Source organism: Sus scrofa, chromosome 5 (genome assembly GCF_054392235.1).
Source record: "Sus scrofa isolate SSC_HxYL_T2T_F1_AM1 chromosome 5, Sscrofa_HxYL_maternal_Yorkshire_Landrace_v2.0, whole genome shotgun sequence".
Lineage (NCBI taxonomy): Eukaryota > Metazoa > Chordata > Mammalia > Artiodactyla > Suidae > Sus > Sus scrofa.
The window spans coordinates 60,614,966-60,633,506 of NC_139387.1; the positions used below are offsets into that span (position 1 = coordinate 60,614,966).

Sequence of the window (18,541 nt, forward strand, 5' to 3'; positions counted from 1 at the left end):
AGCCTACACCACAGCCACAGCAACTCGGGATCTAAGCTGCATCTGCAACCTACACCACAGCTCACAGCAGCGCCAGATCCTTAACCTACTGAGCAAGGCCAGAGATCGAACCTGCAACCTCATGGTTCCTAGTCATATTCGTTACCACTGAGCCACAATGGGAACTCCCAAAGTCCTTAATTAGAACACTGGATTCTGTCTTTATATTTTAAAAATTATACACTTTTGTTCTTCAGAAAGAATGTGAACAATCACTTCTAATGGCAATAATACGAATAAAAATACTGCTCATGGAGAAAAATCGCTTTTAATGGCTTTAAAGTTTTAAACTTTGGGTAATACCCCAATTTTTTAATTATAAAAATTTGAGAGGGTATTTTAACGAAATTTCAATCCTGCAATAAACCAGTTCACTATATGTCTGAAAATAAAAACCCTGGACAAACTATAAATATGTCCCAAACGTTACTGCATAATGACAATCAAGCAAGAAATGTGAGGTTCTACTTTCTTTGCCATTTATCTATTAAAGCGACTACCTTATCTTTGTTAGACAACACAATTCAAGCTACACAAGATGGAGTACACTGAAATGAGAAGGTACGATTCAATGGAATTAAAACCAGGGGAAATGAGGGAAGAATGAGACATAAATGAGGAAGTCAGTGACCTACAATAGGATTAACAACAGTAGCAAAAGAAGTGACAGAATTTCTAAGGCTGATACTTTCTCTAGAAGACAGACAGTTTTACTTTGTCTCCAATCCTTCATAATTTTGTAGTCTTTACTGTCATTTAAGTGATTCAAGATATGTTCAACTGCTAACTACGGGGGTGGGAGTGAGCCGAGAATAAATAGGGAGTGAAGACTGAATTGAATCTAGGTGCAAAAGAAGAAGAAAATGTTATTTATTTGATGTTATTTTGGAGGGCAGAAAAGGGGAAATTTTTTGTCATGCTTACATCCAGTGTTCTGGCAGAGAATATGACAGAGCACTGATACTATATCGCATACAAATACTTACATCAATGTCTACTTCTTCAGGTCTGTATTTGTACAATGTGCCTCTACATTCATCCTGTGATAGCTATAAGGGAAAAATGTCATAGAGCAACTTTAAAAATAACAAAAAATTTTTAATCTAGCCTACAGTTAGGATTTTAGATTTATACAACAATAACAAAAATGGGATTTTAATGATTCACATACTTTTAAAAGTTTAATTCAAACACAGATCATTACAAAAATAGAATATTTAACAGTAATACAATATGCAGGATACATAAGAATGATGTTAACTGAAGCTTGTCAAACAAAATAATAAGCTGGTCAAACAAAATTATACAGCACCTTACATTTTCCATTTGCGAGACACACATTATTTTAATGAAAAATTGACAAATACAATCAGAGCAACTGTATTGAATCAAATTTCAAATCAGGCATATTTCAACAGTCAAAATCGTCCTTCACAGTATACACATAATCACACAACTGTGTATGTGTACACTCAAATGTCAACACATCTTCATACAATTCTATTAACAAAACCTATAACACATTGTATACATATACATAATATATAAACACACATACACAGTATAGACTTATCTTGTTCTTCTGTCTTAAGAACTAAAAAGATAATGGAGGAAAAGGATGGGTTTAATTGAAAAGAGGAAAAGCACTCAGAACTTCTTAAAACTGAAAGCCTATGTTATAGACGATGGAGAGTCAAATTATAAAAACTTTGTACGTGTTCGCTGATACCATTTGTTTTATCATATTATAAGGGACTATTAATCAGTGTATTTAAACATTCTTTCTTCAGCTTCTTCCAAATATCTTTTGGTTAAGCAAATCCTCAATTGCGATTGTGCTTACCAAGATTTCGATCAGCCATCCCAGTCAGTTATATCACAGGTCATACCACAGTGCCCTTGCAGGCAGTATTTCACCATCACTCGTGGCTATCAACTTTATATTGAAGGATGGACAGTAACAAAAACATAGTAGGAAAAATGTAATTGGGGCTCAATGCATGTTTATAAAATGGTCCACTTTTTCTCAAAGTGGGGAGAGGAGTAATGTATCCCAACTACATTCTAGATGGGAAAATTAAATTTCAAATATACATATACAAGTGCATAAGAATATGTAAGTTACAACTATATATGCCCTCTCTGTAAAAAACTGCTTGAAACTGACATCTCAAGGAGGCACAATTTAAATAGTAGATAACTGTGAATAGATTTAGGGATGTGGAAATCAGGAGATTAAAAATGTAAATGTTCCAAACATACAATAAAATCCTGGATTTCCAAATTTCACTTCAAGACATTACTTTCACGTACCTCATGCAAATGATTCTGTGACTACTTTAAGGGTATGCAGAGTGATTATTAAACCACAGAACTTTCATAGAAATGAACATCACATGAAAAATGAATTTAACAACAAAAGTCAGAACACTTGTGCACTATTTTAAAATAAGGACCACTGAATATGTTCTGAGAAGTGCCAATTGTCATTCTAAATTAAAGCACCTGATCCAAGAAAAGAATTTATACCTGTATCTGAAAAAAAGCAATGAAAAATAAGTTAAAAAAGGAAAAGTTCTAAAATGCTTAGATCCACCATAAGAATGTGAGGCAATGTCAAAATTCATATTTCTTATTTATAAGAAACTAAAGATATAAAGCCTTTAGCTACTAAAGATCCACATATACTTTGCTTGATTAATATAAAGTTTAAGCCAAACAGCTTTACCAAACCATGGAAAGTATAATTTGAACATAACTAGTGGATAATGCTACATCTAGATTAAGTATGAATTGTATCTTACGTCTCAGGGTCAAAAGAAAAAAAGAAAAGCACTTTAAAATGGAAACTTGTGGTTTCCCCTTGTGGTCTGCAGGTTATGAACCCGACTTGCAGGTACCTCAGCAACACTAGAAAAATAAGTGAAAGGGGCCTGTGGTAATTATACAAGTTTGAGAAATGCTAAAGCTTCAATATGAGATTATATAGATTTATTGACTGTATAAGAATATGTGCTACATTTTATTTAGCAAGTCAGAACTTTTTAATAGTAAGGTATCTTATAATATACTTTTTAAAAACTGGCTTGACATCAGGTTGAAACCAAATCACTTTTGTCAAACTTCAACTGTCTATAAATTCTGTAAATCAATTATAATGGAAAAAATAAAAACCATAAAATTGAAAAAATTCAACTGTCCATATCATCTCTTTTAAGTATGTGAAATATATATATTTAAAGTATAATAATATGCATATAAAACACAAAAAATATTTTTATGGAAACACATGATAAAATTTGACACTATATCCTAGGAAAACTAAAAAATGCTCATAGGGTTGGAGGTATTTGCTAATTAGTCTGTATCCTTTAAAGCAGCTATTTATCATGTGATTAATTTCATTGATACTAATTATGTTACCATTTTGGTACAAAACTACACTTGTGAAGGTGGCAGAATGATTAATAAACACAGAGGAATCTTTCAACTTGATGCTCACTTAGCATTTGCTTTGACTCAGTTTTAAGCCCTTTTTATTTGACAAATTTATGAAAATTACTGCCTAGGTACTCAGGTGTCCTCTTTCTTCTGAGAAAATGCAAACATGGAGGTTCTCCTGGAACCTCCACTGGAACTGCTATGATTCAGAAAAACTGGTCATAAATACTGCCACTTTATTTTCAGCTAAATTTCAGGAACCTATTAACATAGCACCGCAGTGCAATGTCAGAAAAGCAAACCATCACAAGTGTGAAAATGATATTTTCTTTGAATAATAACATAATAAGGGAAATGTGGAGAAAAAAATAAAAGTTTATTTCAATTTATAGAAATACATTTATTTATTTATTTACTTATTTACTTATTAATTTTCTTTTTAAGGACTGCACCTGGCACATATGAAAGTTCCTAGACTAGGTGGAACTGCAGCTGCTGGCCTACTCTACAGCCACAGCCACACTGGATCCAAGCTGTCTGAGACCTACACTGCAGCTCAGGGCAACACCACATCCTTAACACACTGAGCAAGGCCAGAGATCAAACCCGAGTCCTCACGGATACTAGTCAGGTTCATTATGGCTGAGCCACAAAGGGAACTCCTAGCTGAGTGATTTCAATCAGCGATGACTTCTATATCATCAGCCTTGATTACTGATCTGTATTAAAAAAAGAAAAACCAAAAATAAAACCTGGCTTTCACTCTCACTGGAAATGAGCCAAATGTGAAGAATGAAAAGATAACCTATTAGAACAAAACGCCTCTCAATTAGCATTATATAAAATGAGAAACTGACAGCTTCAGATGCTGAAAAAGCAAAACAAATTCCAGAACAAATGCTAAGTTAAGGCTCTCAGTATGGCTTTCCGGAATGAATGGAAAGATTCCCTTTTCTTCTGAAAAGTAAAGCTGTTTAAAGATTTGATACTTTATCTCCTTCCTGCAAATTAAAAACTGCTCAATCACATAACATACTTTTAACTTTGAAAACTGTGCTCAGAAATGAGAGCCACCCTCCCACTAACTGCTTCAGTTTCCCAGTTACAAGGCCCATGATGCAGACCCCAGGGCGCCTGAAGCAATCTGAAGGCCTTTATGGCCAGTGTGAACTCAAGGGATTTCTTTTTACCAGGTGCTTTGACATATTTAAATCAAAATATCAATTCATTTTTCATGTTAGTTAAGTTTCTTCTTCTGTATGGTTTTTCAAGTATTGTAACAGGTCAGAGGCCACAGTAAGTTGAGGGTGTTGAAGTGGAAGAAGCTGATGTTGCAAAACACATAGCTAAGAACATTTAGACCATGAAATACAAAAAAATTGAAGAGGAATGTATAAAATGACTTCGTTTGCAGATCTGCAGATTACCAAGGTCCTAAATTAAAGCCAGCCAACTCCAAGGCATGTATTTTGAGTTAGGGAAAAGAATGGAGGTAAGACATGGCTATTGTGATGACCACGTAAGAGGGAAAAGAATTCAGGGAGAAGACACTCCTGTATAGTAAGAAAGGGCTATCTTTAGGTTGTACCATACTGCAGTATAGCAGCAAAGATTTAAATAACTCCCAGACAAATATTATCTATTCCTAAAACATGGCTGGGGGTAGGGCGGGGGTGGCAGTGGTTGGGGAGGCTGCCCCTGAAAGGAAAAAAACATTTTTTTAAAATAAAGTTTTCCCTAAAAATCAGTTATAATGCTTTTAGAGTTAACCAAAATTAATGGCAAGTTAGTAACAATTTTGCAAATGTACTGCAGACCTCCAAGTACATATCAATCAAATACTCTGCACAAAAACTTCAGGAAAATGGCACACTTAATATTCAACAGCAAAATGTTCAGCAAAGCCATGCTAGGAACTGCAGCATCTTGAAAAGCAGGGATGAATTGCATTTTTCCAAAAGGACATGAACAAAAAATGGATTAAGAAAAAAGACTAATGTTATGAGTAACTCTGAGGATAAACCAAAACTGTCACTGAGGGATTTTGCAGATGATAAAGCAGTATCATTCACTGTCCAAGACCTTACTTGCTGGTACAGTTGGGGTCTTAGCGCCGAGTTCTCAATCATTGTGTGAACCATGGTGATAATAGGTTCATTTTCTTTCATCTATTTCAAATCAGGAGGAGCATACAGCAAACATCAGTTTACAGCACAGCTAGATTTGAAAGACGACACTGTAAATATAGCCTCTACTTTAATATCTTCCTAATAGTGCACTTGTTTACATTTTACCCCACGGTTGTACAGAATCAATATAAACCATTTCAAACAAGTATTAAATTGAACGCTGTAAAAATACCTCCAAGGTTATGAAAAAGCTTACTAATTGCAATACAAGGTTTACTTTATAAACATAAAGATTGTCAATTAATGAATATTCCTATATATACTAGAATAGATGATAAAAGCATCAAGATTCAAAGGATGAACTAAAAGGTGACAAGCTATAAACTTAAAAGGAGAAAAATGGCATGATTTCATCGATTCCTAATTCAGTAAAAAAGCCTAAAATGGTATTTAGTTCTTGATAAGGTTATTCAGGAAAAAACTTAGTTCTCTACAAATATTACCATTTTCTAATATAATAATATATCCTGTCACTTGGAAATCACACATTTTATTAAAATTAATCTTGATAGATATTTATATATACTCTATTTTGGATTTTCTCACAATCTAATACTATATGTAGAATGATTTCAAGGTCATGCAAACTAAAATTTATTTAGTAGAGTCAGTGAATCTCCCTGGCTCCATAGAAGGCTGAAACCGTGTTTCACATTTCCAGCTGTATTGTACTTAATTACTGCCTCTAAAAAATACCTGTGTTAGCAGGCTCTGGACTCAAGAGTTAAAGCATTCAAAAGACAATCACCATTACACAGAGAGTGTAAAAGGCCAACAACACCATCTGTACCATTTGTAAGCAGACAAGTCTGTTTGTAATTGCAATTTGCGACATTTAGTTTATCTAATGTTCATGCCCCCACTAAGCCTAAGCATTTCTATCACGGTTAACAAATGCTACTTTACTGATTCAGCTAAATCTGCAACAAAAGTTTACAAATCTTAAGACTAAATGCATAAGTAAAAATTAAATCTTGAAAACTGTCTATAGAGACAGTTTCATTTTTGGTCTAGTTACCAATGTTTCATGTCAATAATATCTGTTTGGTTGTCAAATTAGAGCTCCTGTGACTGGTTTAATTTGCTTTAAAGACATTTTATTCAAGCTAAATAATTTATTTTTAAATCTACTCATTTACATATTAGTTAAATTCAAACTTCAATAAGGGACCAAGGCATTTATAGGTGAATTTCAGCCACACAGGAAGGAACTGTATTGACAGGCAGGACAAGATAAAATTTTACAGTGTTGGAAAGTAATAAATAGGCAACTATAAATTTTTCCTTAGCAGAAAGACAGCTTTAATTACAGAAATTTAAGACCTCACTATATTTTAAAGTTTATGTTTTAAAGGAATGCTAGTTATCTTAACCAAAGGTTGATCTTGGAATAAAGTGTAACTGCATTATTCTGTTTTGGCTTAATTATTCGACTGCATTGGTACATACTTTGCCTTATACACGTAGCTTAAGTCTCTATTCTTTTTTTTTTTTTTTTTCTTTTTGCTTATTTTAGGGCCACACTAGCCACATATGGAGGTTCCCAGGCTAGAGGTCGAATTGGAGCTACAGCTGCTGGCCTACACCACAGCCACAGCAATATGGGATCTGAGCCAAGCCTGCGACCTACCCCACAGCTCACAGCAACACCGAATTCCTAACCCACTGAGCAAGTCCAGCGATCGCATCTGCATCCTCATGGATCCTAGTCAGGTTGGTAAACCACTGAGCCATTAAGGGAACTCCAATCCGCTATTTTTCAATAGCATGCCAAGAAAATTAGAAGAATCCATGACTGAGAGATTAGGTGGGGAGGTGGTGGTTCAAAAGAAGGTTGGGAGAATGAATGTTAAGAAAAAATGCAGATCAGATAGTATCCAAATGTTAAAAGAAACTGCCCTGGAGTCTTGGAAATCTGGCACTACAAATAGGCCACTATCACATGGCTGACACGACTCCTACTTTTAAGTGGTGCTTCAGTATTACTACTGTTCAGACGCTAGGCCTGAGGAGTTTACTTTAAAAAACGTCTTTTAAAAAGGGAGAAGAGACAATATGGTTTCTGGAGAAGGGCAATCAAGCCGGATTTAACTAGTCAAATACTTGGAGAGGGTCAATGTGCATGTTATAGAGGGAAGCCATGGCTATGATTTAAAAATGCCTCAGTTTAATTTACCTGTCAAAGATCATTATATAGTAAGTCACCAAGAAGGGATCTTGCAAGAAGAAGACACTGACTTAAAAACAGAAAAAACAAAAACAAAACAAAATACCAAGAGCAAAAATAACATTAAAAAAAAAAAGATTGAAGTATTGTTGATTTAAAATATATTATTTTCAGAAAGGTGTGCAACACGGTGATTCAGTATTTTTATAGATTATAACCCATTTAAAGTTTTTGTTTTTTGGGTTTGTTTTTCGTTTTTTGTTTTTGTCTTTTTAGAGCCACACCTGAGGCACATGGAAGTTCCCAGGCTAGGGACTGAATCGGAGATACAGCTGCCGGCCTACACCACAGCCTCAGCAATGCCACATTTGAGCTGTGTCTATAACCTACATCACGGCTCACCCCAATGCCAGATCATTAACCCACTGAGTGACGCCAAAGATTGAACCCTGGTCCTCATGGATACTAGTTGGATTTGTTACTGTTGAGCCATGACGGAAACTCCCTAAAGTTATCATAAAGTATTGGTTATACACCTTGTGCTATACAAGATATCTTTGTAGCTCATTTATTTTATACATAGTAATTTGTACCTCTTAGTCACCTACCTCTATATGATCCCTCTCCACTTCCATCTTCCCACAGGTAAGCAGTAATTTGCTTTCTATGTCTGTGAGTTTGTTTCTGTTTTGTTATATTCATTCGTTTTATTTTTTAGATTTCACATATAAATAACATAGAGTATTTGTCTGACAAAAAATAACATTTCAAGTATATAAACTGGATAGTGTCTCTGAGATAATTTCTGGAGTTGACTTTTTCATTATGAAAACTTTCAAATGTATACATCAAATCCTAAATATTAAAAGCAGAAACCATCTTTGGAAAGGGACAATTTAGTACATCAAAGAAATGAAAAATGTTAGCAGCAATTATTTTGAATTGTGGGACTGTGGATTATTATTTTTTCTTTTTCTATACTTGTTTACATTTTCCAGATTTTCTCCATTGAGTAGATACTGCTTTTCTTTTCTTTTTATTTTTTTTTTTGTCTTTAAAGGCCACTCGTGTGGCATATGGAGGTTCCCAGGCTAGGGATCTAATTGGAGCTGTAGCTGCTGGCCTATGCCAGAGCCACAGCAACGCCAGATCCGAGCCTTGTCTGCGAACTACACCACAGCTCATGGTAATGTTGGATCCTTAACCCACTGAGCGAGGCCAGGGATCAAACCTGAAACCTCATGGTCCCTAGTCGGATTCGTTAACCACTGAGCCATGACGGGAACTCCCGATAACTACTTTTCTTTTTTTTTTTTTTTTTTTTGTGGTTTTGCCTTTTCTAGGGCCACTCCCGCGGCATATGGAGGTTCCCAGGTTAGGGGTCCCATCGGAGCTGTAGCCACCGGCCTGCACGAGAGACACAGCAACGCGGGGTCCGAGCTGCGTCTGCAACCTACTCCACAGCTCACGGCAACGCTGGATCCTTAACCCACTGAGCAAGGCCAGGGATCGAACCCGCAACCTCATGGTCCCTAGTCGGATTCGTTAACCACTGAGCCATGACGGGAACTACCGATACTACTTTTCTAATTTAAAAAACGTTACAGATGAGTCAGGGATAAAAATATTTAAACATGAAATAAACAACTTAATGGAACAAATACAGGCTCTAGAAAACACCCCTTGGTGACACAAAGAGGTTAAGAGAAAATCTTAGCACATATGTTCACAGCATGTTCAAGGCTGTTGGAGTCCCTTAATGCAGTGAGGTCCTGATCTAGGAAACTATTCTCAAAATCTTTATTCTGCCTTATAAATCTGTATCTATATCAGAAATTTACTGGAAGGAATGTTAACTAACTAAATAAGCTACCCCAATACATTCGTAAAAACCTATGACTACCTTATAATATCTTTTTTCTTTTTTATTACTGGCTACTTCAGAAATCAGAATTCAAGTTTATTTCTTTTTCTTTCTTTTCCTTTTTATAATCTCACCTGCAGCCTATGGAAGTTCCTGGGTGGGCTTGGGTTGAACTGGAGCTGCACATATAGGCCTACAGCCATGAAAACACCGGATCTGAGCCACATCTGTGACCTACACTGCAGCTTGCAGCGATGCTGGGTCCTTTACCCACTGAGAGGCCAGGGATTGAACCCCCATCCTCATCAACACTACTTGGATTCTTGACACACTGAGCCACAGTGGAAACTCCTTATTTCAACCAGTGGTTCTTAACCCAAAATCACTTGAGGAGCTTGCCAAGAACAGACACCCTGATTCCCAGGTAATTAAAACCTGCAACTTGAAAATCTTTGACATGGACAATATAAAAAACATCAAGGTGACAGGCTGGTCTAAAGATTCCTTTGGTAGAAGTAACTACCATGTTCTTTAAGAACGTGTTAAAGTAAGTCAAATGTAATTTGATAACAGAGACTATTCTTCAGCTCACATAGTCTTGGGATTTCACATTTCACTCCAGTTGGAGAGATGGGAAAAGTCTATCCATCGGAAGGTAGAAGCAGTAGGACCATTTCAGAATTCCTTGGGTATCCCCCCCATCTGACATCTGACCAAGGGCTGTTAGGATGACTGGGTGGTGGCCCTGTAAGAAAGGTCTGCAGAGGGGCGTGGTCCTGCGTGTAGCGGTGGTCTCTTTGTGCGTGGCATGCAACAGCTGAGGCCAGCTAAACACAACTCAGGATCCCGTACAGTGGGAGTTTGGTTCCCAGTCAACAATTTCCATGATCTGATTGAATTTTCCCTCTTTCCAGATTTGCTGAACTGGAAATACTAGATTTGCTTTCTTCCCAAAGAGATCCCAGGAATAGGCCAGTCTTTTATTTCACTATATCTCCTCTGAAATAACTATATTTTAATACTTAGATACAGACTCATTTCTGTAACTTATACTGAAACAGGACATTCTATCTGGCTTTTGCTACATAAACTTTATAGTTTTTGAATTAAAGCAGTAAAATATGACCTAAAAATATACATAACACTCTATGAGCACCTTGGAATTTCATGCTCAAGTTCTTGAGGGAGAAAAAAAAAAGATGGACCATTCAGCAATTCTCTTCTGGTCTGACTACTACAAGAACCCTGGAAAGCATTCAGGTACTGGTGCTAATAGCTGACATACTTTTGTTTTAAGGAATCAGAGCAAGAGAAAGACTGGTTAATATGTGGGGGATGTTTAATAACTTACTTGAAAATGAGTTAATGCTTTGCTTCCTGCTTTAATTCCTTCTTTGAAGTAAAAGGTAATAATATAGGTTTAGGTTCCAGTTAATTTCTAAACTATAAAGTTATTATAAAAGGTCCATTATTTTATAACAATAAAAATGAGAATGTATGATTCAGGAGGCATTACACTGTTTTCATAATTAACTCCAGCAACAATTAAGAAAACTTAAGGGGAAATATCTTGGAGGTACACTGCAGCGATGCCAATACATTTCTGTTTACAACAAAAACACTTACTTTTACTTGAAACTGCTAAGTCCAAATGTTTACAAAAACCACCTAGAAAATCTGATCCTTAACTCTGGCCTCTTTTGTTTTGAGGTAAGCTGGGCTAGTATGAATATAGAGCATCCTTTGTGTTGCTGTTGGAAATATCTTTTTTTTTTTTTTTTTTGTCTTTTGTCTTTTTAGGGCCATATCCACAACATATGGAGGTTCCCAGGCTAGGGGTCAAATTGGAACTGCAGCTGCTGGCCTACACCACGGCTCACGGCAACGCCGGATCCTTAATCCACTGAGCGAGGCCAGGGATGGTTCCTAGTTGGATCATTTCCACTGTGCCGTGATAGGAACTCCAAGAAATATCTTGATTTAAAAACTCATCACCAGGAGGCCCTGCTACGGAGCACCAGGTTCAGCAATGTTTCTACAGTGCCAGGACATGTGTTAGATCCTGGGCCAGCAAAGTGGGTTAGAGGATTTGGTATAGCAGTGTAGGCCCCGACTATGGCTTGGATCTGAACTCTATATGCAAGGAAAAAAAAAAAAAAAAGAAAGAAAACATCACCAAAAAACTTACTCAAGGGAGTTCCCATTGTGACTCAGTGGGTTAAGAATCTATGAGGATATGGGTTTGATCCCTGGCCTTGCTTAGTGGGTTAAAGGAACCAGAGTTGCTGTGAACTGTGGTGGGGGCTGCAGATGCGGCTTGGATCTCACATTGTTGTGGCTGTGGTGTAGGCCGACAGCTACAGCTTTGATTTGACCCCTAGCCTGGGAACTTCCATATGCCGCAGGTGCAGCCATAAAAACAAAAGAATAAAAAAACCTTAACACAATACTAAGCAACAATGTCATGGCTGGTAAGATCTTGAACAGAACTTCCCCACTGAGACCTGTGGGCTGGGAAAGGGTTCCAGGTGTGTGGGGTCGGGGACACCTCAGTCCTCAGAGGGCCCAACATGCTCCTGACAGCACTGCCTCCAGTTTCTGTCAAGGTGTGTACAAACATCACCACTTTTCTATGTGTTGTCCATGAAAAAGGTTAGGAAGCAGTAGGATAGTGTTTAGGTTTCAAAAAAACCCAGCCGTCTCCTCTTTCTTGGGTGTTCCTTGTCATAATGATTATCTATGATTATTAAAGAGTTACCTCTGTAGTTCTCAAACCTGACTGGGGGGGAAAAAGAAATCACCTGTGGGGATTTTAAGACATGGAGGGATGGGTGGGCTCTGCAAGTCTGAGTGGGGGCTGGGGGGCAAAGGGCCTTGAGACTACTTTCTGAAGATCCACTAATAGTTCTGATAGGAAATCAGGCTTGAGAAACCAGGGTCCTATCCTGGCACTAATTCAAGTAACTGAGGACCAACTCAGCATCATCAATATGGAATTTTTTAAGGTCCTGAGGAGTTGGTACTAAATACTGGTCAGGATATCTGTGCAACTATCAAAAGATGAAAAACTTCAAACTAACGAACTAAACCTAAGTATATTGCGTGTAGATTAAAATATTCTCATCTTTGTATGAAATAAAGCATTAAGCAATTTAACCTCCTTAATAGATCTAGTGGACTCAGCAGAATCACAGAAGATCTGGGGGTATTAGCTAGGAATCCAATTTCCAACTATCAGTTGTTCTATTATTCCAGCAATTTCTAATATCCCTTTCCAAATCTCTATCTCTACAGAAATAGACACTAGGAATGCAGAAGGAACACGAGATATTGTAACTCATTAGATAAATGCTCCTGCATAATTTTTAGGGGGAGGGGCAGGAAAGAGAAAGAGATTAGCAGTGAGCAGAGCAGGATAATCATTTGTATAATTCATCCTTGGGAAGATTAATTCTGCACTCCCCTTTTAGGTATAAGAAGCGGTTAAGCAGTGGCTTAATTGCTCTTTGAAAAGTTTATATAATAAATCATCTAGAATAGCACTGTCCAACAAAACTTTCTGCAATGACCAACGACAGAAATGTCGTCTATTTGAAATTGTGAACCATGTGACTGGGGAAATGAATTTTACTTTTATAAAAAGGCAACTAATTTAAATAGTTACATTGGGCTAGTGGCTACTATTTCAGTATGTCTAGAAGTTCTAGGCCAGTAAAATAAGTATAATTTCCCCCTAGATTTTGATCTCACTCCCAGAAGGTAAAACACTTGCTCAAGCTCTGTCTAGTCACCGAGATTCCTTGGGTCTGAATTCTGTGCTAACAACAACAACAACTCCACTGTTTTTTTTCTTAAAAGCAAGCAGTCTGGATGATTTCTATCCATCCCACAGAGCTTTTGTCCTTCACTGATAACCAATGAGAAGACTCATTTCTGTGCTGTCATTTTCCATTTGAAGAGAAAATGGACTTTTCCTGAGTTCTTAAGGACCTCTTAGAAAAAGAATTTTTAAGTTGGGAATCTAGCTTAACAATAGCCCAAACCCCTGATAGCCTAATCACTGAAGAATCCATCTCTCAAGAATGTCCTCCTGTGTCTAGATCAATAAACTCTTAAGATGTGTGGCAAAAATAAAAGGCTAAGACATTTGACATGCCCAGGGGTGAAGCTGTGAGGAATGCAGGGGCCTTTATAAACAGGTCATTTGGATAATGACAATGTAAACGCCTTCCACTCTCAACTCCAGGCACATCTGAAAGTCCAAGAACCCGAGATTGAAGGGTATGACTCCCTATTGAAACCTTTCATTGTTTAACAGGAAGCAGGAAAATCTGAAGTGACTTTTTAAATAGCAGAATGTAAATAAGTCTCTTTATAACTGATGGGGAAAAGTATGGAGGCCTGTTACTTTGGGAATTTTAAAGCAATCAGAACAAGTTTTCCAGGATATATATGTTATCTAATGGGAAACCCTTGGGAAAAATATTATTATTATATATTCAGAAAAATCAATGGTACTTTAAAATATATAGCTAGACTATATAATATTTCCTCTCTTTCTTCAAGGAAGAAAGATAGATTAAAAAAAAGAAACAAATTGGGACGCTAACACAGAAGTCAGTCAAGTGTATCTGATAGTCCCTTAAAGGGAAAAAAAAAAAAAGAAGCATTTCTAAACTGACTGATGCTGTAAGTACTGGCTTCAGGAATAAGGTCCCTTTACCGAGAAACATTATGAAAATACCTCTAATCCAGCAGAACAAAAGAAGGGTAATCTCTATATTCACCACCTTATTTAACTTGCTGAATTTTTAAAGCCACCATTTTGAGATATACACCTGTGCATATATTTTGAAGGAAATTTTGAAGGGCTAGGCTAGTGCCTTTCCAAATAATTTACCTATATAACTTACTTCAGTGAGTTTCATCTCTCATCTATGAGCCTATAAAATTTTTTTTAAAATTAGAATCCTTTTGGCTACAGGATAAATTTCATAGATTTGATTTTTTCTTCAGTGGCTTAAATCTACTTTCCTTGATTAATAACTTTTTTTTTCAAAACTACCGATCCTTGAATTTCAAGTAATGTATTATTACCTGATGCTACCATCTTTATTCCTGGCATCCCCAGGCAACCAGAAATAAAGAACTCGAAAATCCATTTTGTAAAAATGGTTTCTCATGGATACAATGTTGAAAATGGTTATTTTTTCCTCCTCTTTGCAAGCATTTTGTAGAATGATGCCGTTTTAAAGGGAAAAAATACTCCCAAAGTGAGAATCTTACATCTCTGTTATTAAAAAAAAAAAAAAAAAAAAAAGGTATTTGTTTTGGCCATGGGTAAACCTATTGTAAGATATATTTGATCTTTAAATCAAATTTAAAATATCTTCTAGATATAGGATCCATATTTTATTTTATTTTATTTTTTTTTGTCTTTTGTCTTTTTTTTTTGTTGTTGTTGTTGTTATTGTTGCTATTTCTTGGGCCGCTCCCGCGGCATATGGAGGTTCCCAGGCTAGGGGTCCAATTGGAGCTGTAGCCACTGGCCTACGCCAGAGCCACAGCAACGCGGGATCCGAGCTGCGTCTGCAACCTACACCACAGCTCACGGCAACGCCGGATCCTTAACCCACTGAGCAAGGGCAGGGACTGAACCTGCAACCTCATGGTTCTTAGTCGGATTCGTTAACCACTGCACCACGACGGGAACTCCAGGATCCATATTTTATTAACAGCAATCGTATTCGTACTGAATTAGAACTGGCACCGAGTAGCAGAATTCCTGTCATTAATTCAAAGATTTATCAGCTTATGTTTTAACTACATAATCACATTCTTAGGTTGATCCCAGAAATGTTTTTGGCACTTATGCTCAACTTTATTTCCTTCCTGGGCTTTTAAAATCATTTAAGAATTCTACTTTGTAAGCTCTGACATCCTGCCTTACATTGAGCTCCATAAATCTCTGCTAAATAAACTTTCTGAAAAAAAAATTAAAATAAGATAGAATCAAACAAAAGCTACAATAATTGGGCTATAAAATATTTGCTTTTATAAAAATGCATAAATATTATGCATTTTAGGAGGTGTGGGGAATTCTGTTTTCATTTTCCAATCTTGTTAAATAGGAAAATAACCAGTAGGTAACCCGGAGGTGATATTATACCTCAGCTTACAAAGATCGGCAACCTCAAAGAGATACATTCTAAGAATAACTCTACTGCTTTTGGAGGAAGTAAAAATAGATTTATGGGAGTTCCCATCATGGCACAGCAGAAACGAATCTGACTAGGAACCAGAAGGTTGCTGGTTTGATCCCTGGCCTCACCCAGCGGGTCAAGGGTCCAGCATTGCCGTGAGCTGTGGTGTAGGTCTCAGATGCAGCTCGGATCTGGCGCTGCTGTGGCTGTGGTGTAGGTGGGTGGCTGCAGCTCTGATTAGACCCTTAGCCTGGGAACCTCCATGTGCCATGGATGCGGCCCTAAAAAGACAAAAGACAAAAGACAAAAAAAAAAAAAAAAAAAAAAAAAAGATTTAAGAAAAAGAAAGAAATTTCATCAATATAAGGTATTCATTCTCGCTTTGTGATTGTGGACAAGTCATTCAACCTGACTGAATGGGGGGGAGAAGGTAACTGGCCACATGCTGCAGAGCCAAGTGGGACACAGTATGTGACAGTGCTTGAAAACTGTAACGTGAAGCTTAAGCTATGAGGATGGACAGATGCTGGACAGGTGTAGAGAAAGTGTGTGGGGTGGGGGTGGATGGGTGCAGTGTTTCTGCAGCATCTGAGAAATGAGTTGCTGGCTGGAGAAAAGGGTTTATGGGGAGGAGGTGTTTCACAGGTTGAGGGGGGTGACAGTGGAATGAGGGTTTTGAATAACAAATCCCAAAGAGACTTGATTTTGTAGGGAACAGGGAGCTTAAAGTTTCCTGAGTTAGCAGAAGGACAACATGACAGGTACCTGAAGCAGTGCCAGGATTTGGTGACTAAATGGTAAGGAGGAGCTCTGTACGTAGAAGGTGTTTTGGCGGCCTCTAAGATCCTAACTAAGCACCGTGCAGATGTGATGTGTCAGCTAAAGTCTGTTCAGATAATTATATAGGATGATTTTCCCGTTTTCAGTAAAAGTGTTTTTAAAGTACTTTTAAACTTTCAAGGTATTTTTAGCTTTCATATGCGCTTCAGGAGGCTGGATGACTTAATTCTGCCATTTTGATAAATGTGTGGACTCTCCACCCTTTGAGAGTTGGAACAGCAGGCAGGGTGCCAAGGACCATCATGTTCCGAGTTCTTCCAGGTAGCCTGCCATTTGCTTTCCTTCTCATCCACTGGGCTGGGAGAGGCTGTGTGAGCCACAGCTGGAGGAGCCTTTCCTCTTTCTCCTTGCAGACAAAACCACTTTACATCCTGGGTCTAAGCAATCAGCCAAAGGTCCTGATCCTTCTCAAAATCCAGTGAGCTCCTCCCCAAGAATGAGGTGCTCAATAAATGTCTGTGACATCAAAAGGGTTAAGGGTGACCAGTTTTCTGAACCATTTTGACTTTTAGTTCTTTGGTCAGGGAATTGAGGGATCAGATAACAACCTGAATTCTGGACATGTCAGGGATGTAATGAAGGCAGAACTTCCACATGGAGGTCTCCATAAGCAACTGGAGATAGCAGAAAATGCAGAGAGGTGTTGTAGGCGCCCTTTGTGCCCCTCGCTACATCCTCTTAGCCCATCTCCTGTTTTAGCTCTTGCTGTATTCTGGGAGTCCACTGGGCGCTCACGTATGCATAACCTCAATAGCTGGAGAGTCAAGTCTCTCAACCCTTGGTCAGTGGATGATGGGAATGAGTACAAATGCCTCCCTCTTCTCTTGTTCAGCTGGGTAATTCTGCAATCTTCCTATTCATTTGTCAACAAGTATCCAGTCGCTTAGGGCAGTTGACAGTATATTCCTGCCTCCCTCTCTCCTTCCCCTCACTCCTTCTAGTACCTTGGAATCACTTTCCAAAGTAAACTTCCTGCAAACAGGCCTACATCAAGGAAGTCCAGAAACTAGAGATGAAGAGTAACGAAGAGACAACTAGTAAAATTATAACCAAGCAGAACACTAGGGAGCTTCTCTGGGATAGACCCCTTCCGTGTGCCCTCTGCTGTAGCTCCTCTCTGAAATACCTAAATAATAATTTATCTTTCCAGTTGTTTTTCAGATGCTAAAACCACTACAAAATGGAAGAAATAAACTACTTGATGATCATGAGCACACAGCCTTCCAGCCCTACTGGCACCTGAGGACTAAAGTTACCATCTGTGACACTGCCCTTTTACTTCAACATCAACCAATCAAAGAATTGTGCTGATTGTACACCCTGGGACGCCTCTCCCTCACCTGGCCTTTAAACATGCTTTGCTGAAACCCTTTGGGAGTTTGGGTTTTCTGACCACCTATTCTCCTAGTTTGGCGCCTTACAATAAACACTGCACTTTCCTTCACCACAATCTGGCGTCAGTAGATTGGCTTTACTGTGCACAGGCAAATGGACTCAAGTTTGGTTTGGTAACAAAATGATGAGTGGATGTCCTGCTGTAGAGCACTGGGAACCATATCTAGTCACTTATGATGGAGCATGATAATGTGAGAAAAAAGAATGTATACATGTATGTGAGACTGGGTCACCTTGATGTACAGTAGAAAAATGACAGAACACTGTAAAACCAGATATAATGGGAAAAATTAAAATCATTATAGAACCCCCCCAAACAAAGAGTGGATGAGTGCTCAGATGAGAGAATATACCAAGAAACAGGGAACTTCTCCAATTAGGGTTGAGATAAGTGAAAACCATT

At 37.8% G+C, this 18,541-nt stretch overlaps 1 protein-coding gene and 1 long non-coding RNA gene across 51 annotated transcripts in view; one reads left to right on the forward strand and one right to left on the reverse strand.

Moving 5' to 3' along the window:
• Positions 1 to 18,541, reverse strand: part of PLEKHA5 (pleckstrin homology domain containing A5) — a 255,696-nt gene that overhangs the window by 37,965 nt on the left and 199,190 nt on the right. For 21 of the 50 annotated variants that reach the window (XM_021092270.2, XM_084956637.1, XM_021092264.2 and 18 more), the window contains 3 exons: positions 5,568 to 5,648; positions 1,598 to 1,633; positions 1,026 to 1,088 (listed from right to left, as the gene is read on the reverse strand). In XM_021092270.2, the coding sequence (XP_020947929.2) occupies positions 1,026 to 1,088; positions 1,598 to 1,633; positions 5,568 to 5,648 (180 nt within the window). The remainder of the gene's footprint in view (positions 1 to 1,025; positions 1,089 to 1,597; positions 1,634 to 5,567; positions 5,649 to 18,541) is intronic. The other 29 variants (XM_021092279.2, XM_021092277.2, XM_084956652.1 and 26 more) reach the window with 2 other exon arrangements.
• Positions 9,796 to 15,020, forward strand: LOC146403389 (uncharacterized). Its single transcript, XR_014803790.1, has 2 exons — positions 9,796 to 11,538; positions 12,106 to 15,020. It is a non-coding gene; the product is annotated as an uncharacterized LOC146403389 (long non-coding RNA).